Genomic DNA, 25,539 nt, shown 5'->3' on the forward strand with positions numbered 1-25,539 from the left:
TACCTTCTCCCCTTCTCCTGATACAGGAGGCCAAGCAGGGTAATGCTGGCCAGCCTGGGACTTAGAGATAATGTCCCTGCCTCCACCCCTCCGTTGTGCCCCTCTTGCCACCAGAGTCACACCCACTTGCACACAGAAATACCAGTACCTCTATTTCACCAGTCATGCACAGTCTAAACCTGCACGCTGCATGTGAACAGTAGACATGCTGGAAGACTCTTGGTCCTAAAGCAGCTTTACTGCAGCTCACCGATAATGACGAAATGGTTGTTTAATGCAGCCATTTCTGTTTAATGCAGCCATTTGTGTAGCCAGTGTGACAGTGAAATTGTGAAAAAATGTTTAAAAATGTTGTGATAAAACATCATATTTGCATCAAAACACGTGTTGATAATCTAACACTGAGCATAATGTACAAAGTAAGAACACTCAAGATAAAGACTCAGTAATTTAACATAAATGTTTTTTAATTGAGTGCTGAAGAAGATTACAGTATTAACGAGAGATACTTGCTAAATGATCTGTATACTGTTTATGTATAACTTGCTTTAAAGATTAACAGGAAATAATATCACCAAAAAATCATCAGTTAAAGATTTTGCAAAAATAATTGCATTTTTATTTTCTTACAGAATTGGACACATCTTGCACACAGCATATAAGACAAGTACCTAAATACATTTTATCAAAATCTGGGAACATATTTTCATGCATATTGCATATCGAACATATTGAGGGGGGATGAGAACCAAGTGACATTTGATCAACTTGTGGATGACAATATACTTAATCAACAATATTTTGACATTTATAAAAAAAAATGTTTGTAGGTCATTCTGGTTCTTACCTCAACATTATTTAGGGACATTTGTCTTGTCAAAGGAAGTCACACACATCCTCATTCATGAACTGCCAGGATACAAGTAATGGAATAATGTTGAAGTTGGGTATCAACTCAAGGCATTTCTTTACAAAAGAAGAAATTAAACCTTTAACTTGCATCATAGTTGTGTAAAAAGAACATGAAACAAACATGAATAGGGTCAAGATCACTTGTCAAAATAAAAATGAAAAAATATTCTCCACTGTTTTTCAATTATACACTCTGATGTTACTAATTCTTAACCTTTTTTTAAAAATGTGTTACACATTTAATGTACATTCAGCCCGTCATTCAGTTTTCAATACTTTCTCGCCTTGTTTTACCAGTGAATCCATGCCGTCATTCACTTTTCTCTCCACATTTTTTGCAGCCTCATTCGTCTTTTCTAATGTGTTTTTCTTGCTGAATTTTCGTCTGCCCACCTCAGATACTGCAGATCCAGCTGCTGCTCCGACAGCTCCGCCGAGCACACCCCCCAAAAACACGCCAAGCACCAGACCCAGCAATGCTCCCCCTATGACTACCTTTGGCACCTGTTTAGCAGTGGTCCCAATTTTCTCCCACACTGAGCTCTCAGCCACCATTTTGGCCCCTGCTTTGGCCCCAGAGCCCACCTTCCCCCACACCGGACTCTGTGCCACCTTCTTTGCACCGGAACTAATTCCAGCTCCAACACGCATAGAATTTTCAGCCATCAGTTTAGCTCCAGTTTTGGCCCCAGATCCGACTTTTCCCCACATAGGACTCTTTGCCAAATTCTTTGCCCCGGTTCCAATCCCAGCTCCGACACGCATGGAACCATCTGCCATCAGTTTGGCCCCTGATTTTGCCCCTGAACCAACTTTTCCCCACATGGGATTTGCTGCTGCTGCCTTTGCTCCAGATCCCACCCATGCAGAACCATCCACCACTACCTTGGGAACTCTATCTCCTACTAGTTTGGACACATGTCCGGCACTAGTTCCAACCTTCCCCCACACAGAACTGTCAGCCACCATCTTCTGAACATTTTGTGCTCCGCTGCCGACCTTTCCCCACATTGGACTACTTTTCACCTTCTTTGCTCCCTCGCTGACCCACACAGAGCTATCTGCCAACAGCTTGGGTAAATTCTTTGCACCAGACTCCATTTTCTCCCTAATGGAACTGAGAAGTGAAGGGTTAATGGTGGAAAGCGTAACAGGAGGAAGGCTCTCGATGTTCATGGTTCTTACACTCATCTCTGCCTCATCCCTTGTTTTCTCAATCTCATCCTCTCTCACTTCCTCTTCTGCCTCAACCACAGGCTGCATGTAGGAATAAAGTGCCCGCCTTTCAGAACTGAGCTGTCTAACGTCTCCTTGTCTTTCTTCCTCTGGTTTTTTCCCCTTTCTCTCCCTTGCTATCTCCACTTGTCTCTGTCTCACTCTGTTCTCTGCCTCCTGAAAAGCAGGACAAGAGTAACACTGTCCTCCAGCCTCCTTCACTGTCTGCTCCACCTTCTCTAGCAGCTCGACCAAATTCTTACTCTTCCTCCAACCTCCTGCCGTCTCCATCACATGAAACCTGTCCCCGCATTTCTCCACCAGCTTTAACAAATCCCCCCGCTGACCAGCGATGTAAGCCTCCACGCTGTTGTCTCCAGCCTTCCCACTTTCCCTCAGTCGATCTGCGTAAGTAAAGAGGACCATCGCGTGTCTTTGGACTGACTCCGGGCCAAAAACGGATTCAAGAGCCCTGAGAGCCTGCAGCTCGGTCTTTGCTGGCTGGTCTAAAGGGACGCACAGCAGGAAGGCGTGGGGACCGGGACTGGCCAAAGCAACACAGGAGGAGATCTGAGCTCGCACCTCATTTGGAGTTTGCTCTGAATTGAACCAGTCTGGGGTATCCACCAACGCCACCTGCAGGTGAGAGAGGAGAGAAGAAGAGTTGAGTCATGGGAAATTAGCCAGATTGTATTGTTTCATGCCATGAAACAGAGGAGCGTGTCAAAGATTAGATGTTTAGATGTTTTGGCAATGGCACATGGTGCAAAAGGAAAATTCAACTACGCAAGCAAACAAAATCTTCATAACTTACCTGTCTTCCTTCAACCAGAGCTTTCTTTTTCTCACACTCCTGAGTGATCGCTGTGAGGCTTTCTGGATGTGACTCAAACTCCTCCCGCCCCAATATGTAGTTGGCAGCTGCGCTCTTTCCTGCTCCAGATCGCCCAAGCATCACCAGACGTAGCTCCTGAGACGATGAGGAGGAGGAAGAGGAGGATAAAGGGAATGAGTAGGCGGAGGAGGGAGATGAGGGAGCTGGGGCAAAGGTCGGCGATGAGGGGGGAGAGCCGAAGACAGGTGAATCAGAAGAGGAGGTCGGAGACATGTCAGGGGATCTGTCTTCAAAACTGTTGATTCTGTGGTGCACTGAAAAAAAAAAATCAGGGGAAATCTGGGATTTAATATGGAAAATTGAAAATGAAAATTATTTTTAAACATCATAGAACTGAACTTTAAGGGACATAGCACTAGATAGTCAGGTCCTGTGACTTACAAGTAGTGACCAATTTTGGCGATGATTTAACCTCAGACATTTGTGAGAGTAGAGCTCCATCTATGGAGGAAAAACAGAAAATATGAGTCTGGTTCATTTTCAGCTCCTATTTATTTTTCTTCTTTTTTTGCATAGAAATGTAGAACATTAGGTAAAATAATTGGATCCAGAACTTTTTTCTAATAGCGATTACCTGCATTTAGTCTGAAACTGGGCGTCCTCTTCACCTGTGTGTCATCATGCGACTCTGAATATGACTGTCGCTCTGGTGCTGGAGTTGAATGAAGCCCGTTAGATGCTTGGCTTACACCCACACTTCCGTCCATCACATCCCTCTCTTCTCTTCTCCTCCTATACAAGGTGGTGCTGTACTCCTCTCCACTATCAATACTCCTCTGTGTTTCTGTGTTTGGGATGTGTGTTGAAGCTGTCCTCTCTGTTCTCTCCTCCTTTTGAGCTCTGTAACTTTCCATAAGTTCTTGCTTTCTGTCTTTCACTCGTTTGTCCAGGTCTCTCTCCTGAGCTGATTTCTTGTTGTATACCCCGTTTTTCTTCACCATGTTGTCCACCTGTTAATGAATAGATAAACAAATGATGCATTAAGGAAATGTCACTTAACTCAAATTTACAATTACAGAGTCACTTTTTATAACAAGGGAAGACATTTCTGAAGGAAGTGCGGTGTGAATGCTAGATGTTAAAAAAGCTGACACTAAACTGCATTGCTGGTTTGAAAAGTTGAATAATGGCCATAATGTTTAAAAGATTTGGAAAATTGGGTTTGAAAAGATTTTTTTGCTAATAGTATGAAAGAGAATGCATGAAAAAAGTGTAAGAAGGAATATGAATAGTTGGAAAAGTGTAAACAAGCTGTACAGTCATTTTGGTTTTCACACTACGTGACTGATCACAGGGGGTCAGACACTACAAGATCACGCGCACAAGACGTGACACAGGAATGAAACGATCCAAACAGTCCAGGTTGATTGTGCGCTGATTTGCAGTCAAAAACAAAACAAAACAAAAACTTATTGTGGTTCAGCAAGGAGGATGGGGGGACAAAGCATGCGCCCACCTGAACTTGGCAGTACTTGACTAATGGCTACGGACTAAACTGCATTGCTTGAATAATTCCTGGACGCTAAACTGCATTGCTTCACTAATGAATGGGAGTGCATTGCTGGCATCACTTTGTATGAAGAGGCAGCTGGAGGAGAAGTTAAAAAAAGTGTCTAGTTCTCCTTCCCTCTGGAAATTTCAGAGTTTATGCACAGTTGCTTAGCACTCCTGTCACAGACTCACAGTGCCAAATGTGTCATTTCAATTGATTCCATGGTACAAGTGCAGAACCAGCACAATTTCCAAGCATAATGCATGAAAAGAGAAATGTGTGGAAATAAGAGAAAGTTTAAGACAATGTTTTAAAGATTTTACAGCTCATCTCCACTCTAATGATGATGTCGCACACTCTAGCTCTGAAAATTCTACCCATAAACACCAACGTAAAATGTAATGTAAAATATGAGAAGGGTTGAAAATTGCATGCAACCTAAAACTATGATAATGTCAAAAGTATGAATGTGAGAAAGTCTCAAGTGTTGTGAACATGTGAAACAACTGAATGGGGTTTCAGGCTGAAAGTATAAATGAGTAGATGAAAGTTGAAAAACCTTGAGAAAGTGTAAAATGTGGGAATTCTGACAAATCCATCCATCCATTTGAATAAGGGAAATTTTCCCAACAATGTGGAATATTTACATATTATATAAAAGCTATTAATGATATAATCAATTAATTGATTCATAATTATAATCAATAATGGAGCTGAATGTTGAATGTTTATTTAAATGAAAAATGGTGGGAGTTAAGTGCCAAAAAACAAACAAACAAAAAAAGCCCTTAGACAGACGAATAACAATACAAAAATGTTGATACTGGAAGAACATATGTTGTGAATGCTTCCTGCATTCTCATCAGTTCCTGGAGTGAGTCTCCACTAAGGAATGAATTCCATGTCAGTCAGGGTAACAACGTAATAAGCCAAATCATTAAGACCTAAACTGGTCCTGACTACGACTGGGCGTGATTGTATGAGTGTGGAACAGGGCGTTGCTGGGAAAAAAAAACTACCACAGACAAAACAATGAAACTAAATCAGGATTTCACTTGTTATAAAAGTCCTTGAGAAACATCACTAAATCCACTGCATTTATTTTTTTTTTTACATATACATCAGAACTAATTGAATTGTGAGATAACCACAATAATCAGTATGAAACAAAGCTGTTGACAATACACAGTGCAAAATGTGTGTAAAAACTTTTGTCTTGACACTTTCTGTTAACTCCGTCCTGTGCAGACATCTCACCTTCTCCAGCAGCTCACAGACCTGCTCCCTTTCGCCTGGCTTACGATTATTGATGACATGGTACCTCCCCCCACAGAGCTCAATTATCTGCCTCAGGCCTGGGTGTTCTTTCTGCAGGTATTCCTGTGGGGAACAAATTTAGATTTGCTATGTGATGCCATTTCCTGCTCTTACAAACAGCAGCTGATCAGTCCAAAGTGTTTACAGTGAATGTTAAGAAATACTGCAGGGATGTCTGAAGGAAACACAGTTTACACAAAATGATGCCTTGATCGAGGCTGTCATGATAGAGTATGCTTTTGAACTCCAAAAGGTCAAATTCTGCACTTCTTTTTCAAAGTGTGCTTGGACTTTTAAAATACTAAAATCAAGAGGACTTGAAATTTTATCTGAGCACCCCACAGAGACTGTACACCTCTAATACCTCCACTGTTTTCCCCATCAAGTAGTCCCCACAAGTCAGCAGGACCAGGGTGTGATCCAGCACCTTCTCCCCAAACACCAATTCCAGCTCTGCAGGCACACGACCCTCCATCTGGGAACACCATGGAAAGAAAAGGAAAGAATAGGAACAACAATTAGGAAAACACAGAAATGTAAAAAAAAAAGCTTTTACTTTTAAACTACTAAAAAGATGTCCTTAATGATTGCATGAGCGAATGAGACCATGCCAAAACACAAGTCGAAGTGCAAACAGGGACTACAACCTACCTCTGTAAACTGGCAAACAGGTACCAGCAGTAAAAAAGCATGTGGGCCTGATGATAGCAGTGTCAATGCTTGCCCAGTCTCCTTCCTGACGCTGTCCTCCATCTTGCCACCGACCCAGAACCACCTCGGCGCCTCCACCAGGGTCACACTCCTGCCATCAGAGACACCCTGCCGCAGCTGGCAGCTCCTGGAGGCACTGGGAGTTATTGGAGATAGCTGGCCCAGGATAGTGTCTGCTGATGACGTCTTTCCACATCCAATGTTTCCCAAAAGAACAATTCTGAGCTCTGGGGGCGAGGACCCATAGTAGCTCCCTCTCAAGTGTTCACTCATAGCTGGAAAGTGAACAAAAGCAAAAGGTGTGTTGTGAGAATACATGTGGCTTTAAACCAATAACAGACTGAGATGAACGTGCAAATGAAATGGGAAAAACTGAAGACTGGATAGGTTAAGTACCATCTGTTATGTGAAGAGTATTACTTCCAAAAATAAACATGAAAGTTGTGATGTCTGTCTTGTTATTATGTCTAATCTGTGACATGTGTATGGTTGCCTCTCTTCTCTGGCTGTTTGTGTCCAATAGATAAAAGTCTTTTTATTTCCTTTGAACATCACACGTCTTTCCTACAAATTCACTCCAACCTCTCACACATTTTGCATGAGTCAACAGGAACTATGCTAATTGATAATAGCTGTGGTCTTAGATGAAGCTTTTATTTCACCGATATCTTTTTTTCTTTTGTTACTGCGTCCCTTTTTTCTCAGTGTGCCTCATACACCACACCACAACTCACCAGTCCAGTCCAACTACATTCTACCTGGACTTTTATACTTGGACTGATATGCAAACATGCACAAAACACATCCACCTACAAAAGTACACAAAAATAACAACCGAACATATGGCACCACACAACAGAGGAGTATCCTGTAAAAATGGTGCACGTTTAGCACTAAGGTGAAACTTAAACTTGGCATTAAACTAATACTGAAAGTAAAGATTTTATGTAAACGAGACACCAGGTGTCATGACAATTCAAAGCTTGCGTAACACTGACAACCATTTCCTCAGAATGACACACAGCTGGTATTCAAAACTACAGTGCTTGTGACATAGAAATATGGCCAAGAAACTATGTAGGTTTACTCATACTGAAAACACCTTAGTTTAGTAAACAGATGTATTATTAAATAATAAAAATCATACTTACTCAACAGTTTGAGTTCTTCGAAGCTGTGTTCATGTACGGTCTTCTCTCTGTGCTCTGTTCCGTTGGCACTGAATTACGTCTCTTATCCAGACGACTTCAGTACATGTCAACTACTAAAAGCTGACTACACAGGTGAGGTTCATCTCACGGAGCAACCCGTCTCACCACTCCCAATTTTGAACACATGCACACACAAACGCACTTGTGAATATCTTTTTGCGTGCGCAACAGGTTTCTTTGTCTGTGGGCTGCTAAGCATTCCACGATGGGGCGGAGGAGGTGTATCCCGGGGCACACGTGAATCATTCTACCTTCAAGATTTATCTACCACACCCTTTCAGTGTCAAAACTTGTGGATGAGCTTCAGGGTTTGCAGTTGTTTAGTTTGGTAACTGGTAAAATGTGCAAATATTAGTGTAAATATTTTGATATGATGCAGTTGTCATCCCTAATCAGGAATGAGGGCATGCCACAGAAAGACCTGACGGGTTCACAGGAGTGATGTGTGTCATATGGACAGACCTTCACTAAATAGTACTTTGAAGTTTCACCCTCCACAGTTTATGACTTCCTTACAGCCTGTGACTTATGTCCAGTATTATCTGTAAACAAATTCACAGGTGTTGAATTTCAGAGCAATTAGACACATAATAGACCTCAATATAAAACTCTCTTACAAGTATCAGATCAACTTAAGTAATGACTTAAGTGCTCACCCGTGGTTAATTAGTAACTTATTTAATTAATCATTATTTTATAAGGACTGAAATAACCCTCTTCACATACACTTGGTTTGACAGAAGTTAATTGTTATGTTACAGAATTGCAGTTTTGATTGTGCATATCCCATAAACTCATACATGGCCACTCTTAGCTCATGGGATGGAGTTTTCAGATAATTGAAATAGTGGCTTTATTCTCTAAAATTTCCCAGCTTTTATTTTTGAATTAAATTAAAGAACACGGAGCACTTCTAAAAAAGGTGTAATATGTAACATTTTCACATAAAAATGTCTGAAACAGGCTAGACCTTTGTAGTATTATCTGAAAACCTGAAGTTCAAACCCTAAAAAATCTGTAATTTAATTCAAGCTAACTGTTCTTTCCATTTGGCCGACTATCGCTATATTCAGGGGAAACACAAGATGATAGGTCAAAGAGTGACAAAGGAAGTCAGCAAGCGTGACATTTCCTTGTCCATGAACATTTCTGCCTGAGCCACGTCACCGATCATGGGACAACAACTCCCATGATCCCAAGCTTCTTCACATCGTCAAACTACGTCTTTTGTATTGTTTGTTTTGATTGACAGACACCTCCTGGCAGAAATACATACTGTGTTTAATGTGCCCAGTGACACAGACAGAAGGTATCTGGTCAGCAAAAGAAAGTTACATGTTTCAGTCTTCACACACATCTTTTGACTGCACAACCAAGAAAAAAACTTGACATATTTAAGTAAACTTGTCTATTTGCAATATTTTTTTAGTGCAGAGAAACATAATTTTAGAACAAAATAGATTAAAAAAGTAAGTATTTATATATCTTTTCTAAGTGTAAACTAACCTATAGTGTCTTTCAGCATATGAGAACGTGCTTGGTACTGCTAGTACAGTCTTCATCACCACTCACATCCCGGGCATCACATAGGCAATGTTTTCCAGAGTGGAGGCCTTAAAAACAATGATTAAAAAAGACAGTTGTTCCCTCCTTCCTGATGACATAACATATTGAAAGAACAATCATTTCACTCATGTGCATGTCTGTGCAGGCTGTCAGATACGTGGTGTGAATGTTCTGTTAAGTGGCTGCATCTCTCACCAGTGTCTGTTGTGTGCAGCTACTCAACTCTGGTATCTCTGCCGTGAGGCAGAGTAGAGGAGCCAAGGCGCACAGCAGAGAATCCAAAAGCAGAGACAAGCTACTTGACATACTCACCATTTTCTGCAGAGACACAAAGAAGGGCAATTATCATCCCTCACTGCAGTGAAAATGAGTAATGTTCTCCTGCGGTTAAACCAAACCTGCCCTTCTTGATCTCGTCGTCAGTTGTAGTCATGTAGAGACACATGTTTGTGTCAAAACTGGAGTAAACAAAGTGTTTTGTCTTATAGGACTGCAATATTTCACAGCTTTATTTCCTTTGACTTTTCCCCAAAGCAATTTTGTCCGTACGAATTAGTGTTTTTTAGTTCCGTAAGACAAAATGTACCGTATGAGATTCAATTTTTCCCTGCGGCTTCGTACTGTTTGTAAATAACATCTTTTCTATTGCACATTTGGTAGACTGCTGCAAAAGACAATCAAAACATGCAATAAAACAAGTTGAAATCAGCAACAAGTTTTTTCTTTCAATGTACATGTCATGTACATTTTTCAGCTCTAGGATGCATTTTAGCATATTTTTCTATCACTAAATATTGTGCATATTGTGTATTATTTAACCTTATCACATTTATATTGTTTGTTTGTACAGCCAACTTCATTGGCCTTTTTAGTGGTTATTTGGTCTGAGTGCCTGGAAAAGTGATCTATTTCCATGAATCTCCATTTGTTGTATTTGCTCTCAAATATGTAGCCCAACAGGCATAACAGCCCTCACATGTCAGTTAAAAAGGTAAATATAACGATGACAAACTGAGTTCATAAAGCAACACTGTAACAAAGGATTGGATCGTGATTTTAAAGATTAAAAATAAAGATATCCAATTATGAAGGCACAGCCCATCCATTATCTATGTAATATGCTACAATATCAATGAAAACATCCGAGACCAGCATCATTATAGATCAAAAAGAAAATTCTTCACTTTCTTCATTGAATCTACTCACATTTGTCTCCTGAAGATGGTGTCCAATCAGGAACAAGGATTCCCCCAGCAGGTGTAGGTGAGCTGCAGCACTGACAGGATCCCGGTCAGAGCAACCAGGATTCCTGGATGTGGATCTGAGTGTGTCCCAGGCTGAACCAGGGGGACTGCACATAGAGCTTACAGGACTGCAGGTGTCCTTCATGGGGCTAGATACCATTGAATTACCTGCAGAGCTCATTTTAAAAGATGTCACTGAACCAGGAACAGGTATGAACGGACGAGTCCTGTGGGTTACCGAAGTGGCAGGAGGGGCAATAATTCTGGTGACGGGACAGTCTGCCATGTTGTGCTGGTTATCTAGATACACCCAGTACTCTAACGTGGAGCTTTGACTTTTCTGTGAGAAACAGAAAGGTAGAAAAATCACACAAAGTCGAGGTGAAAGTAGAAATAAAGTCTGAGCAACATACAGCATAATTACCTGATCAATGCTGCCCTCTGCTGGGCAACATGAATGCAACAACTTGTCTTGGATATTCTGGAAGACAGAGTTTACATATCAACATGAGTTAGTATGGATATTATATTTATTAACTGATTTTACCACATACAGACAAACTTAACTTTACATTTAATCCCATGTTCTTTTTACATCCCTGCTGTTCTCTCACCTCTTGCCCTCCTCTTATTCCCCATCTGCCTTGTGGATAATCAGGGAGGAAACTGGAGGACTCTGCTCCATAAAGGTCAGGGTCAGCTTCACTATTACCTGCAATGTGCCATTTAATCAGATTAAACATCTGAAGATTATCCTGTTAACCATCTCTTTGTCCTTTATGCTTCTTTAGATCGCACTGTGGTCATATGATTAGTCATGGTGGTTTTAGCTGACATTTGCTCACCACTTACCACTGACATACTGTGTTACACAATGATGGATTTTTTTAAAGGTACAATATCAGCTCCCTGCACAGCTAATGCATTGTAAACACACAGTAACATTAAAAGCACCTTACCAGAGTGTTGCCTTTTCTTGTTGAGCAAGCCTTCTGGTTCCTGAAAAAATGTAAATAAAAAACTATCAGAAGTGGCTCTAAGAATTAAAGGTTCAATTTACCCAAAGCTGAAATTTGTCATTATCTGCTTACCCTCATGCTGATGAAAAGTCAGGTAAAGTAGCATAGTCCATAAAACATTACTGGATCTTAACAGCAAAACAGTGTGGAGGCATTCTCCGCCGAGCCGAATCTTTAATGTAGCTGCTAAAATAAAAGCAGTAGCACACAGCCTGTCTGAAGTGGGTGCAGCGAGCTTAATCACGCACCTAGCAATCTCTGCGCTTCCGGAGACTTGGATTATGCTGGACGAGCTGTAAGGAGCCATTTTATTTATTTATTTTTATACGTTTCAAAACAAGACCTTATCTGCTTCAGTTGTTGAGGAGAATGCTACAACGCTGTTTTGCTGTGAAGCTCCATAAATGTTTTGTGAACTACAAAACATTATCAGCATGGGGTTAGGGTATATAATGACTACATTAAAATTTTTGTGTGAACTTATCCTTTAAAGTACAAGATCCAAAATGAAGAGATAAAAGCAAGAAAGTTAAATGTAACTGGCAACGATAACTCTGCAACCACTTAGGAAAACATATACATAATTTTAGGGATCGATATTCAATCAAAAATACACTGTTTTATTTACTGAATTACATAAGCTATATATGTCAGAGTTTTATAGAGGGCTTATACAAGACAGTGTGTACAGTGTGAACAGTGCATATCTCAGCTCAAACTGCCACAGATCAGAACAGTTCGAAGTTCAATTATCTGCAGTAAGATATACCTTTGACATTGCCACAGAGCACAACACTGATGCAAATGTATAGATAACATGTGCCAAGGCACTACATCATAATATATTACATCTATTGTTTACACGCCTAATCACTACTGTTGATGGTCTTAAAACTTCATAGTCAACAATTTCCCCAACATTCATCTAACCACCAGTGCAGTCCACCTTGTAAAGCCTCTCGGTGCAGCATTCCTCAAAATCTAAATCTGGATCCTCCTGCTCCTCCTCATCCATCATGATGTCTTTGAAGGACCTTTTCGACCCTCTCTGGTTGCTCAGTAGGCCAGCTTCATCGCCCATCTACAGGAATGAGAGGGAAAGTGATTCAGCAGCAGTAATGATACTGAAGTATGAGCTCCACTTGTGATTGAAAGGTTTATTTCTTATAAAATGTACTTTATTGTGAAAACTATGTATGCCCTATTTGAATTTGTTGTTGAGATTTATGTCAGACCAAGATGGAGGGTGAACTAAACATATTCTTGTAATTCAAAATGTGAGTATAGCAGTCTGCAAGCAAATTAATGACAAACCTTTATTTCAAGTGACAGGACAATGGTAATGCCATAGTCAGTGGTGGAAGTACATTTAACATTCAAGTACTGTATTTCAGTACTAATTCTTGAGTATTTTCATTTTGATGCAACTCCACTTCATCTCAGAGATAAATGTTGTACTTTGTACTCTCCTGCATTTGTCTGACAGCTTTAGTTACTAGTTACTCTTCAGATTACATTTTTTATACCCTTTTTTGTGCAGTGAAAACCGTGCATCTCCACATTTGGTGACATTTTTCTAATACATTGAAGGGTTAAGTGTTCCTATAAGTGTTTAGAAAATCCTGCAACTAATAAACTACTTAAAAACTCTCTTTGATTAGCTGGAAAATGCATTGTCACAAAGAAGGGCTGCACATTTATTCGGAATATAATCGGAAACGCAATACGGCTAAGTGAAATAGGTCTTTTAAATTGTACTTAATAATTTTCAGCGTGGTTATTGTACTTTAAATTAAGTAAAGGGTCCTACTCTGAATACTTATTCCACCATTAGCCATAGCTAGTGCTAGGCTAACCCGGACGGACATGTTAGCTTAGCGTAACATCTAAGACCACTATGCAGAAAACGAGCAGTAAGGTTTCAGGGTTTACCTAGAGAGATACATGAGAGTCTGGCTTTGATACAGCTGAAAAAACGAAAGAAAACTTGGGGCTGTTTGCTCCAAATGTTAGGCTTTCCAAATGTCCCGATTTTAACACAAACAAATGAGCAGATAATTAAGACTGAAACCGTCAGTTACGTTCAACTTCTCCCAGACGTTGCCAGGTTACAGTCATGGTTAAAGTTAGCTTATGCCTTCAACTAGCTAAGGCTAAAAGCTAGCTTTGATTTCATATATTTCAGCGGCCGTGTCGACCGAACAACACGCTAACACGTAGCCCAGCTCAAGTTCAAATAAAGACCTCTAATTCGGGTCATGTTTTTCACCAGTAGCCTTGAGTAAACGTCTCTCATGTCGGTCACTGGGTCTGTCTGGACCGTGTGAAGGAAAAAGCTGCTGACTCACGTTTAGCACCTCTGTGTGCCTCTCCCTCCCTCTCCGTCTGTGTGCTGATTCACGGTAAGCTTCAGGAGAGTTAACTTATTTAATAGGTGACCGATTATTATGTCTGCCTGTGCAGATTAGCTCTGTAACACGTCTATCACGTAAAATTACATAATGGGAGTTTTTTATGACACTCCTGTTCATATACTTCTGTGGAGGCGATTTTTGTTCTGTTTTTTTTGTGGTTTTGAGCTTGGTCCCTTGTTTCCAGTTCATAAAACTTAACATCACAGAATCCAGTGGTAAAAAAAAACAAAACAAACCAATTCAGAAATAATAAATAGACAGACACCCCTGTATCGTTTGTTTCCAACTTCTTCTCAGTCAGCAGTTAGGAGAAGTCAATGATTTGCACCTGCACTCACTGATGTGGCTGAATGAGAACAAATCCCTGCAGAAAGTCTTGTGCAAAGCCTTCACATAAGAGTGGAAACAGTATGAGATGCTCGACAGTTACAAGTGGGCATACATGTGATTCAAGTCATTTAGGCCAAGTCTCAAGCAAGTCACAAGTAATTTTATCTATGGCAAGTCTAGTCAAATTAAAGGTACAGAAGGCAGTTCTGGAGAAAGATAGTTGATTGTTGAGTCTCACTGCCAGATCGTCAATGTTTTGGGTCGGCTTTTCCCCATCTAACATACTGCAGTCTTACCTGCAGTGTCAGGTCTTTATAAAGAGAAAAGGCAAGGTATTAGTACCTGTCTCATAATGAGATCATTGGCAAATTTACCTAACCTATTAAAATAACTATAAATTCTTAATTTCTTCTAAATCAAAAAGAAAGTCAAGACAACAGTGACCTGAGTCCAAGTCACAATGAGTCGCCCACGTCTCTGCAGTGGATGTGCTGTTCAGGTGCCCACATACCTTTTGTAGTGTTGTTCTTTCAGCAGTATTAGTATCACTTACGCAAGTCATTCCTGAGCCGTTTGTCACCAGCCAGACGGTCAAGTATGATGTGACTTGAGTGCCATTTAAAAAAGATATTAATCTGGCCATGTTGATCTATTTACAAAATGAATGAACATTGCACAAATAGTTATCATTTTAAAAGCTGAACTTTTGGTTTGTTTGTTTTATGGAAAAATAGTATGAATTCAAATTGTTGGCCCAAAGTTCCAACTCAAATCCTTGGACAAAATCATAGAAAGTTTCACCATATTTCTACCAATCAGTTATATATTATATGCCCATATCTGATCTATTTTCTCTTGTCCTACTGAAACTTAACAGTTGTCACGCACCAACGTGGTTGAACTTGTTCATGTTTCTCATGAACTGATAACTGCTGGTGCATTGTGCTGATACAATCATGTGATTGTTTTATTTTCCGTACCATTAGTCACTGTTGCACCACTTCCTCCCTCATCACAAACTCCCACAGTCATGTTTAGCGTCAGCTCCTCCTCCTCCTGTCTGTTCAACTTTGGAATACCAAAGCTGCACGGTCATGCTTAGCGTTCGGCCCTCCTCCCTCCTGTTTACCAGGGCAGGACTAAAACTTCCTTACTCATGCTAAGTCCTGTAGTCCCTCCCTTAGGACTTTTCCAAGCTGCCCTCATAGTTGCTGCATCATGTTAACTCTCAGTCCCTCCTACTATTTTTTTTATAGCTGAAGTTGCCAGGTCATGTTTAGCTGAGGTTTTGTTCCTGTTTTCATTCAGCTGCTGCCGGAGGGTGGAGACAGAGGAGGATCGTATATAAAAGGGGAGAAGACTGTTGGGACTCAGAGCACAAACTGTCCTGGACATCCAGAGAAAACAGTGAACGGCTGTGGATATAGACCAAACCTGCAGAACTTCATCCTAACTGGTGAGTGAAACACAATATTTACATCACTGTTTTTGTCATACTTTGAATTTTTATCACCTCTTTCTGACATTTTATACCTCTTCAATCTCAGTACTATGTTGGAAGATGGTTTATGTCATGCAGAAGCTCATCCCTTACATCTTAATTTTTTCAGGGCCACTATGGAGACAGAGACGAAGACTCAGATGGCAACAGAGCAGATGACTGACATGTAAGAATAAGCTGCTTAGATTTATTGTATCTGTAAAAAAGTAGGTTTGTCGGACAGTACGTGCTGACTTTCTGCTTGTGCTTGTAAAAGTCGATCAGCTGTTCGTCGCTAAGATAAACATCTATAGGTGAAGCAATTTACATAATGTATCTTCTGTACTTTGGAGTCCCAAATTTCTTCTTACGTTTATGTCACTGGCTGTGCTGAAATCGACTAGGATGCAGTGATTATAATGTATTTTTTCTTCTTTTTTTTGCAGGGATCTGTCAGAACAAATCAAAAAGGTGACAAAGGAGAGCCACATCAGGGCAGAAAACACAGAGCTGATGATGAGCTTCCAAAAGGCACAAGTCACTCTGCAACAGTACAAGGTAATACAGTACAGCACAACATATTTTAAATCTATTTTTATCAGATAATCTCCCTTTTTTTATTCCATTTTGTATGCTACTGTGATCTTTTTGTCTGACATCTCCTCTCGTTTTCCCTCCCCCTTCAGCTCCTCCTGTGCTCGCTGTATGAGATCTACCAGGCCTTGGAGGAAGAGCTGGACAGGAACTCCAACCACCCTGGTGTCGCACCTATTTACTTCCCAGCTGAGCTGGCCAGGCTGGAGGCCATCGAGAAAGACCTGGAATACTTCTACGGCCAGGACTGGAGAGAGAAGATAGTTGTCCCTGCAGCAACTAAAAGATACTGCCACAGACTCAGACAAGTATGTTTCGTTGGATCATACATATATTACACACAGTTTTACAGCTGTTAGATACTGAAGTAAAACTCTTCATCCTTTTTTTCAGATTGGTAAAGAAAACCCTGAATTTCTGCTGGCCCACGCTTACACCCGGTACCTGGGTGACCTGTCTGGAGGGCAGGTCCTGGGCCGAATCGCCCAGAAGTCCATGGGGCTTAAGAGCAGCGAGGGTCTGTCGTTCTTCGCCTTCCCAGGTGTGACCAGCCCCAACCTGTTCAAACAGCTGTACCGCAGCCGCATGAACAGCGTGGAGCTGACGGAGGAGGAGAGGAATGGCGTGCTGGAGGAGGCTGTCAGAGCGTTCGAGTTCAACATTCAGGTAAAGAGCGTGTTGAAGGAGCTCAGTCCATTACTAAGCTACTGAGGCATTTATCGCGGAGTAACTTGGTTGACGCGCCACTCGCTATTGTTCGTTTGTTGTGTTGAATAAGAGTCCAGATGAGAGTCCCTTGATTGAATAATTGTGAATAGTTTTATTCCAATTCCAAAGTATATAACAAATTCTCCTTAGCGCCATAGCGGTCAAAAACCATATGCCCTTCCGGGTCAAAACACCTGCCAACAATAGTGACGTTGCTTCCTATATACACCTGTGCCCCTAAGTGACAGCACAGCGACACCACACCCACACAGTGTGAACTACAAAGACACCCATACAACATATTTGGCTCCTATACACCGGCCCCTAATTGTTAATGGCAAATAGACATAACAATTCAAATATAACAAAAAACAAAACAAAAAACAAAACAGAAAATGAGCCAAATGTTATGACAATCCAATTTACAATTCAGCATAGACACATTTATATTTCATGTACCAAACAGAGTTTTGTCACAGGCCTTTCAATAATGTTGGTCTTTGTCTGCAACCTCACAGAACGCACAAGTCCTTGTTTGTCTGGAAAAACCTCCAGAACCTTGCCAAGTGGCCAGGAACCACGTGGAGCTGAAGAATCCATTATAACCACAATATCTCCAGCTGTCAAACTTCTTTTCTTCTTGTTCCACTTTTGCCTCTCTTGGAGCAAGGGCAGGTACTCCTGTATCCATCTCTTCCAGAAAAGATCTGAGAGGTACTGTACTTGTCTCCAGCGCCTTTTCACATACAGGTCATGAGGTTCGAACACTCCAGGTGGCAATGCTGGTTTACCCTTTAAGAGAAGTATGTGGTTCGGCGTGAGAGGTTCCAGGTCGTTGATATCGTCTGAAAGCTTGGTGATTGGACGATCATTCAAAATGGCCTCCACTTCACAGAACACTGTATGAAGTCCATCATCATCCAGCTTCTGCTGATGTAGAACAGAACTGAGAACTCTTCTTACCAGGCGGATCATCCTTTCCCATACACCACCATGGTGTGAGCCTGCTGGTGGATTGAAACTCCAATGGATTCCAACCTGTGAGAGAACTCCTCGAATCCTGTCCTGATTCAAAGCAGTTAGAGCCTGCTTCAGTCCTCTGTCTGCCCCAACGAAGTTAGTGCCATTGTCTGACGTGAGGTGTGCCACCTGTCCTCTTCTGCTGATAAAACGCCGCAGAGCATTGATACATGCATCTGTGTCCAGTGAATTAGCCACTTCAAGGTGTACGGCCCTGCTTGCCATGCAAGTGAATATCACTCCGTACCGCTTGCAGGTTGACCTTCCTCTCCTAACTTCAACTGGTCCAAAGTAATCTACTCCTGTGTTGGTAAAAGGTGGTAGATCAGGAAGGATTCTCATCTTCGGCAGATCCGCCATTTTTTGTTCCACGGCTCTTCCATTGTAACGTCTACAAAAGATGCATTCCCCAATGATCTTCCTGACAGCTGAGTTGGCCTTTGTGATCCAAAACTTCTTCCTAACCTTTGACAATGTGTGAGTCCGTCCACTATGGCCCAGACTCTGATGTACATGCCTAAGAATGAGCATAGAGACGTGTTGATCTTTGGAGAGAATGAGTGGATGCTTAGCTTCCTCCGGCATGGCTCCTCTACTCAATCTTCCTCCGACTCTCAAGTGTCCATTCTCCAAAACTGGATCCAGTCTGTATATGGGACTCCTTCGGCTCACTGCCCTTCTCCCAGATGATAAAGCAGAAATCTCCTCACCAAATCTCTTCTGCTGACAGTAACGAATTATGGCCATTTCTGCTGTCAATAATTCATCCAGCATCAGAGTGCCACTTCTGGATTTCGTTGTGACCCGCTGTCCTTTAGCCCGCCTTGAACTGTTCTGACTGCTTTGCTCCTGACAATTAACCACAGAAGCCTCCAACTGCTTCTTCGAGCGACTCTGCGCCAACAACATGGCCTTCACTCTGAGGACCCAGGCAACTGCTCTCTTGAGCCTCCTCCAATCAGAAAAGTACGTAATGAGCTGGTCAGTAGGACTAGAGATGTCACCCACACTGATGGTATTCACTGCTACCTCTTTCCTGACCTCTTGGTCATCAGAGTCCATTGAGACGTCCATCACAGTTTTAGGCCAGTCTTCCTCCTGCTTCCAAAGAAATGCAGGACTTTTGAGCCACCTGCTGTTGTTCAGAAAGTCAGTGACCTTCATTCCCCTCGATGCATCATCCGCTGGATTGTCCTTGGAACTGACATGCCTCCATTGTGAGGGTTCAGATGTTTCCCTGATGGTCGAGATTCTGTTGGCCACGAACGTATGAAAGCGTCTATCCTCGTTGTTAAGATATTTCAACACTGAAGTACTGTCTGTCCAAAAGACTGAATCTTCCACCTGGATGTCCAACTCTGCCTTCAGCAACGAGTCCACTCTGGCAGCAAGAACAGCTGCTGTCAACTCCAGTCGAGGAATAGTTACAGCCTTCAGTGGTGTTACTCTGGCTTTCCCAAGCATAAAAGCCACATGGATGTAATTTTCATGGTTTAACATCCGGATGTATGAGACAGTTCCATACCCACTTTCACTGGCATCTGCAAAATGATGTAGTTGGGCACATTTGATCTCTCCGAACTCCACTGGCTTTACGCACCTTTCCACATTGAATGCAGCCAACTGATCCAAGTCTTCCAACCACCTTTTCCATTGGGGTACGATATCCCTCGGTAGCTCATCATCCCATCCACAGCCTCTTCTACAGAGTTCTTGCTGCATAATCTTGGCTGACAAGGTGACTGGTCCCAGAAAACCCAACGGGTCATACACTGAGCTGACAACGGACAGCATGCCACGTCTGGTTAGAGCCTGTTGTTTCACCTCCATCTTGAACCTGAAAGAGTCGGTCTCAACACACCATTGTAAACCCAGAGCTCTTTCCACTGGAAGCTTATCCCGGTCCAGATCCAACTCTGTTAGGTCCTTGGCTCTTTGATCCTCTTTGATGGCTTGTAATACCACGCGACTATTGCTGATCCATTTTTCCAAAATGAAACCACCCCTTTTACATAGAGCGCAAAGATCTTTTATCATTTGAATGGCCTCTTTTTCAGTGGCTGAACTCTTCAAACAGTCATCCACATAAAAATTCTGCTTGACAGACTGAATCACCTCATTCAAAAACTCAGACTGGTTGTCATCAGCAGTTTTCCTCAGTGCATAGCTTGCGCAACTAGGAGACGATACAGCGCCAAACAGGTGTACTGTCATCCGATGTTCCATGAGGTCCTGAGTGATGTCCCCATTTGGCCACCAAAGAAAGCGAAGGAAATCTCTGTCTTCCTCAGCGACTTTGACTTGATGAAACATAGCCTGAATATCGCCCATAAATGACACTGGTTCCCTCCTGAAACGAAGAAGAACTCCCAGCAAAGAGCTGGTAAGGTTAGGACCCTGCAGCAGTTCGCTATTCAAGGATGCACCTTGAAATGTGACTCCACAGTCAAACACCACACGGAGGGATCCTTTCCGTGGATGGTGGACACCATGGTGAGGGATGTACCACACCTTCCCCTTTTCACGATGCAGCTGTTGCTGAGGCACTTGCTCTGCATAGTTCTTACTAATGAGTGTGTTCATGTACCCAGCATACTCCTGGTGAAAGTGTAAATTCTTCAGGAATCTTTTCTTCAAACCCTGGATCCTTTGCTTAGCCACTGCAAAATTATTAGGCAAACAGATCTCCTTGTTCTTATACGGCAATCTCAAACAATATCTTCCCTCCTGAAGTACTGCTGAGTGCTCCATAATTTCCAGGAACTTGAGGTCTTCTCTGGACATTTCTTTCTCCTTTGCAGTCTTCTCATTAAACTCGTGGTTGTACTGCTTAATCAGCATTTCTTCGAGTTTACCAATAGAGATCCTGTTCACCACAGCCAAGGGCAGATCCGCTTCTGAAGCACCACTGTTTCCACTCAGTGGACCATTAACAACCCATCCCAGTACCGTCTTGACAGCATACGGGCCACTCCCGCAACTGTTAATGACCTCCCACGGTTCTAATATTTTAGGAGCGTTGGTTCCTATCAACATGTCAACATTTGCATTTATGTTCGGGATGTTCACCTTTGACAAATATGGCCAGTTTGCCAGTTCTTCAGGTGTCACCATATCATCAACAGTGACCGGCATTTTCATCTGGGTGAGAACTTCAGGAAGAGCATGAAAGTTATTGCTGTCCAGATCAGATACCTCCAAACCAGTGAGAGAGTAAGCTGGAACAACTCTTTTTTGCCCCATTGTGCCCAACACAAAGTTGATTTTTTTTCCTGTGACATTCAACTTCTGCATTAGGTGCTCTGAACAGAATGTGGCTGAACTTCCTGGGTCCAAAAACGCATAAGTTTGAATGATGTGATTTCCTTTTGCGCTTTTAACCTTTACAGGAAGGATGGATAGCACACAGCGGTCCTTACCGGCCCCTGTATGTCCACATGTTTTGAGTGAAGTTGACTGTTTAGATGTTTCCAATGGTTCCAGGGCTGGTTGCCTTTTGATATGAAGCACAGTGGGATGAGTTTGACCACAAACCTTGCATGTCAGGCGCCTCTCACACTCACGGCTCATGTGTCCCACACATAAACATGCAAAACAAATCCCCTTTCCTCTCAGAAACTGAAGTTTTTCCTTATGCTTCTTTTCCATGAACTGCTTGCACTCCTCTAACGAGTGGCTACGAGCACAGCAAAGGCATCCAGCCTTTTCAGCCTTCCTTGGATCTGACATTGACTCTTTGCATTCCTCGGGCACTTCCATAGATGTTACTGTGGTGGCCATGACATTTCCTTTTATGTTATTTTTGGGTTGTGGCTTAAACCCAGCACCAGTCCTTATCCCAGCAACACCAAATGGCTCCTGTATTTCACCAAACAGAGGATCAGACAGAATACTGACACGACGCTCAATAAACACGACCAGATCAACAAAGCGAGCTGGTTGACTAGTTGTCTCCATTTTATCATGAGCTATTGTTCTCCATTGCTCCCTCATTTTGAATGGCAACCTGGATAAAATGGCTCTCATGTTTACGGCCATGTCCAGTTCCTGCATATACTGGAACTCCTCCATTACGTTGCAGCATCCCCTCAGAAACAAGGCATAGGATTGGAGTGCTTTCACGTCCTCAGATTTTATTGTCTGCCAGGCCAGAGCTTTTCCCATATAAGCCCTTGCAATTGTGTACTGATTTCCAAAATGTTTCTGGAGAAGATTCTTTGCCACTGCATAGCCCCGCTCAGGAGCCATATGCTGGCAGCTACGCACCAGTTCACGGGGCTGTCCTCTAGTAAATTGTTCCAAATAGTACAAACAATCTGCCATTCCTGCCTTTTCCTCCACTCCTTGCTCAAATGCTCTGATGAATGTCCTGTATTGTAGAGGGTCCCCTTCAAATGTGGGAATATCTCGTGGTGGAAGTGTCATCAGATGTTGTTGCTGCACCAGAGATGCTGTGATTTCATTTTGCCTGTGCATGATGGTAAGTACTTGTTGATGGTTTGCAGGTTGAGCAGTTGTTGAGTGATGTTGAACATGTTGTGTCAAATCATTTTGCTGTGTTGGTTTCCACACTTCAGGCTGGTACTCCTTTGCTCTAGGATTTAACACACTGACAGACTCCTTTTTCCTTTTTTCCTTTTCCAAATAGGAATTCATGCCGTTATTGGTTCCTTGAGATGAACTTTTCCCATCCGACGCCTGTAATACTGCCAGCCTAGCAGTAGATGCGGCTATTTCGGTTTCCAAGTCAAGCTGCTCTTTTTTCCTCCTCAGCTGCTGTTCCTGTTCCTCCAAAGCATGTCTTTCCTTTAAAGCTGCAGCACGAGCAACAAGTGCAGCCTTTTCTGCCTCTGCCTTTATGGCTGCAGAAGATGTGGTACTTGACCTGCAACTGTTATGGCTCTTGTGACTTGAGCGTTTGCTTACATTGGACACACTGTCATTAGGATTAATATCATCCATAACATTACCTTTTTCATTTGCATTATTTTCATCACATGAAATCCACTTTTTTGTATCAGCAATACAATCATTGATGGACAACATTTTTGCCTTGAACCATATATCATGCTTTTCTTTTTCATCACATGGCAATAAACCCAACAGACAGGTATGCATGTATTTTATCTCATCACAAACTTCAAACAATTCCCCAAGAGCTTTAATTACCTGTGGTTTATCATGCTGCCACATTAAACCTTGTAGTGATTTTCTTATATTGGCTGCTTTGTTAAACTTGGCTTTTCTGCCAGCTTGCAACCTGTCCAGCTCATTCGCAAGCGCCTTTGCAGTGAGCTTAACCACGCGTCTTGGAGTTTGCGCCTCATCACCGCCAGATGCACCGCTGAGCTTTTTAACAGTTTGCTCATTAGTTCCGGTCAAATTAATGTCAGACACCGCGTCATGAGTCTCCATTGTAATAGTCACTTAAGTCACTTAATCCACAGATCGGGCAGAAAACGAACCGACGAAACGCCTATTGCTCCCACCCTTCGGCAACCAATGCATTGGATTTATGTGTGCACACAATTTAAATGGCCATATAGTGTAGCGCTACACATACCTCCGTGCCTTGGGTGCTTTGCAGAGATCTGGCGGTCCGATGATCAGCTGATCCCACAACCCGGCGGTCCTATGGCCCGATGCTCCACAGCCAGCACATTAGCACCGCAGCTCCTGCGTCCTCCTCCAGATGCAGACGTTTTCCTCACCGTGTCACCGCTACTGTCCTCTCCAATCACTCCGATCCAAACCAAAACGTGCCGAAGTGTCCAAAAACAAAGCTCCAACTGATGCGGGAACCCGGCGGTCCTATGGCCCGATGCTCCACAGCCAGCACATTAGCACCGCAGCTCCTGCGTCCTCCTCCAGATGCAGACGCTTTCCTCACCGTGTCACCGCTACTGTCCTCTCCAATCACTCCGATCCGAACCAAAACGTGCCGAAGTGTCCAAAAAACAAAGCTCCAACTGATGCAAGGTTTTTGACTAATGTTGAAGGAGCTCAGTCCATTACTAAGCTACTGAGGCATTTATCGCGGAGTAACTTGGTTGACGCGCCACTCGCTATTGTTCGTTTGTTGTGTTGAATAAGAGTCCAGATGAGAGTCCCTTGATTGAATAATTGTGAATAGTTTTATTCCAATTCCAAAGTATATAACAAATTCTCCTTAGCGCCATAGCGGTCAAAAACCATATGCCCTTCCGGGTCAAAACACCTGCCAACAATAGTGACGTTGCTTCCTATATACACCTGTGCCCCTAAGTGACAGCACAGCGACACCACACCCACACAGTGTGAACTACAAAGACACCCATACAACATATTTGGCTCCTATAGAGCGAGAGAAACCGCAAAACAGAAATTTCATGTTGAGGGCTCTTGCAGTTTTGTTTTAAGCCAGAAGCAGCTGACAGATGTTCTTTCTTTTGTTTTACAGGTCTTTGATGGTTTACAGAAGATGCTGAGTGTCACTGAAGATAAGTTACAGAATTGTTCAACACACTCCAAACCAGTTCAGATGCTCCAGATCAATGGGAGCCTTATCAAAACTACTCCAATACTGAGGATGGTTCTAGGGCTTTTTGTGGCGCTGGCGACAGTCAGCATGGGAATCTATGCTTTTTAGAAAAGCAACACAACAAGAAATACTATGTATTTGCTTTAAAAGGTCCAGTGTGCAGGATTTAGGGGGATCTATTGGCAGAGATTCATAATTATGTTTCCATTAGTTTGTAAACACTTGAAACTAAGAACCATTGTGTTTTCTGTTTGCAAACTCACCACTAGATGCTACTAAATCCTCCACGCTTGACCATAAAAGAGTGTAAGATCTTTGATTTTGTACCGAAAGATCATTAATAACTCTAACCTGATTATACATTTGTAAGATTTTAATGGTTTGTAACAAAATACTTTGTAATATTTTTGTAATTTAAGAGAACCATTTATAATATGCATTCATGAAAGCTGTAATGATTTTCTGTCTTACACTGTTCTTCACGGTGGATTAAAATGTGCAATATGTGTCCCTTCAAAACTGTAAATATGTTACCTTTTTAATAAAACCCTTTGTGAAAAGAAAACACTCTTTCTCTGGTAATTTTGTAAAGTATTGTCTGTGCTATAGTTGTCACTGCTCATGCATACTATACTTTCTTGTAATGGTAGTGACACTGCTGATGTTCAGGGTCCAGCTGGTTGACATGTTGTTCTGGCACCCAACCATCTGCCGGCTGTTTATCTGGACCTTGGTGTTTGTGATTACGTTTCCTGGTAAAACACTCGGAGAGATTCCAGTCGGTATGCTTGCACAATTAATAAACACAATCACTACTAAACCGTCTAGAACATGCAGAATTATTTTCTCCTTCTCGTTGTCAGGCAATAGTATTTACTATTTTTGATTAAT

At 42.1% G+C, this 25,539-nt stretch overlaps 3 protein-coding genes across 3 annotated transcripts; 1 reads left to right on the forward strand and 2 right to left on the reverse strand.

Moving 5' to 3' along the window:
• Window positions 1–643: 643 nt before the first annotated feature.
• LOC141005339 (uncharacterized) lies at window positions 644–8,506 on the reverse strand. The gene is made up of 7 exons (XM_073477209.1): window positions 6,483–8,506; window positions 6,196–6,306; window positions 5,772–5,894; window positions 3,597–3,972; window positions 3,404–3,463; window positions 2,942–3,276; window positions 644–2,763 (listed from the first exon to the last, which is right to left on the reverse strand). Exons 1-7 carry the CDS (start codon window positions 6,858–6,860, stop codon window positions 1,171–1,173), a joined length of 2,976 nt encoding a protein of 991 aa, XP_073333310.1. The 5' UTR covers window positions 6,861–8,506; the 3' UTR covers window positions 644–1,170.
• Window positions 8,507–9,013: 507 nt separating this feature from the next.
• On the reverse strand, window positions 9,014–13,978 carry LOC140998126 (uncharacterized). Its single transcript, XM_073468290.1, has 8 exons — window positions 13,931–13,978; window positions 12,529–12,663; window positions 11,523–11,562; window positions 11,178–11,275; window positions 10,988–11,044; window positions 10,526–10,903; window positions 9,515–9,637; window positions 9,014–9,366 (listed from the first exon to the last, which is right to left on the reverse strand). Exons 2-8 carry the CDS (start codon window positions 12,661–12,663, stop codon window positions 9,322–9,324), a joined length of 876 nt encoding a protein of 291 aa, XP_073324391.1. The 5' UTR covers window positions 13,931–13,978; the 3' UTR covers window positions 9,014–9,321.
• A 1,700-nt stretch (window positions 13,979–15,678) lies between these two features.
• Window positions 15,679–25,213, forward strand: LOC140998131 (heme oxygenase-like). The gene is made up of 6 exons (XM_073468304.1): window positions 15,679–15,782; window positions 15,937–15,993; window positions 16,253–16,364; window positions 16,493–16,708; window positions 16,794–17,066; window positions 24,568–25,213. The coding sequence occupies exons 2-6, from the start codon at window positions 15,944–15,946 to the stop codon at window positions 24,754–24,756; spliced, it is 840 nt and encodes a 279-aa protein (XP_073324405.1). The 5' UTR covers window positions 15,679–15,782; window positions 15,937–15,943; the 3' UTR covers window positions 24,757–25,213.
• Window positions 25,214–25,539: the final 326 nt, after the last annotated feature.

This window comes from Pagrus major, chromosome 1 (assembly GCF_040436345.1).
Source record: "Pagrus major chromosome 1, Pma_NU_1.0".
Taxonomy (NCBI): Eukaryota; Metazoa; Chordata; class Actinopteri; order Spariformes; family Sparidae; genus Pagrus; species Pagrus major.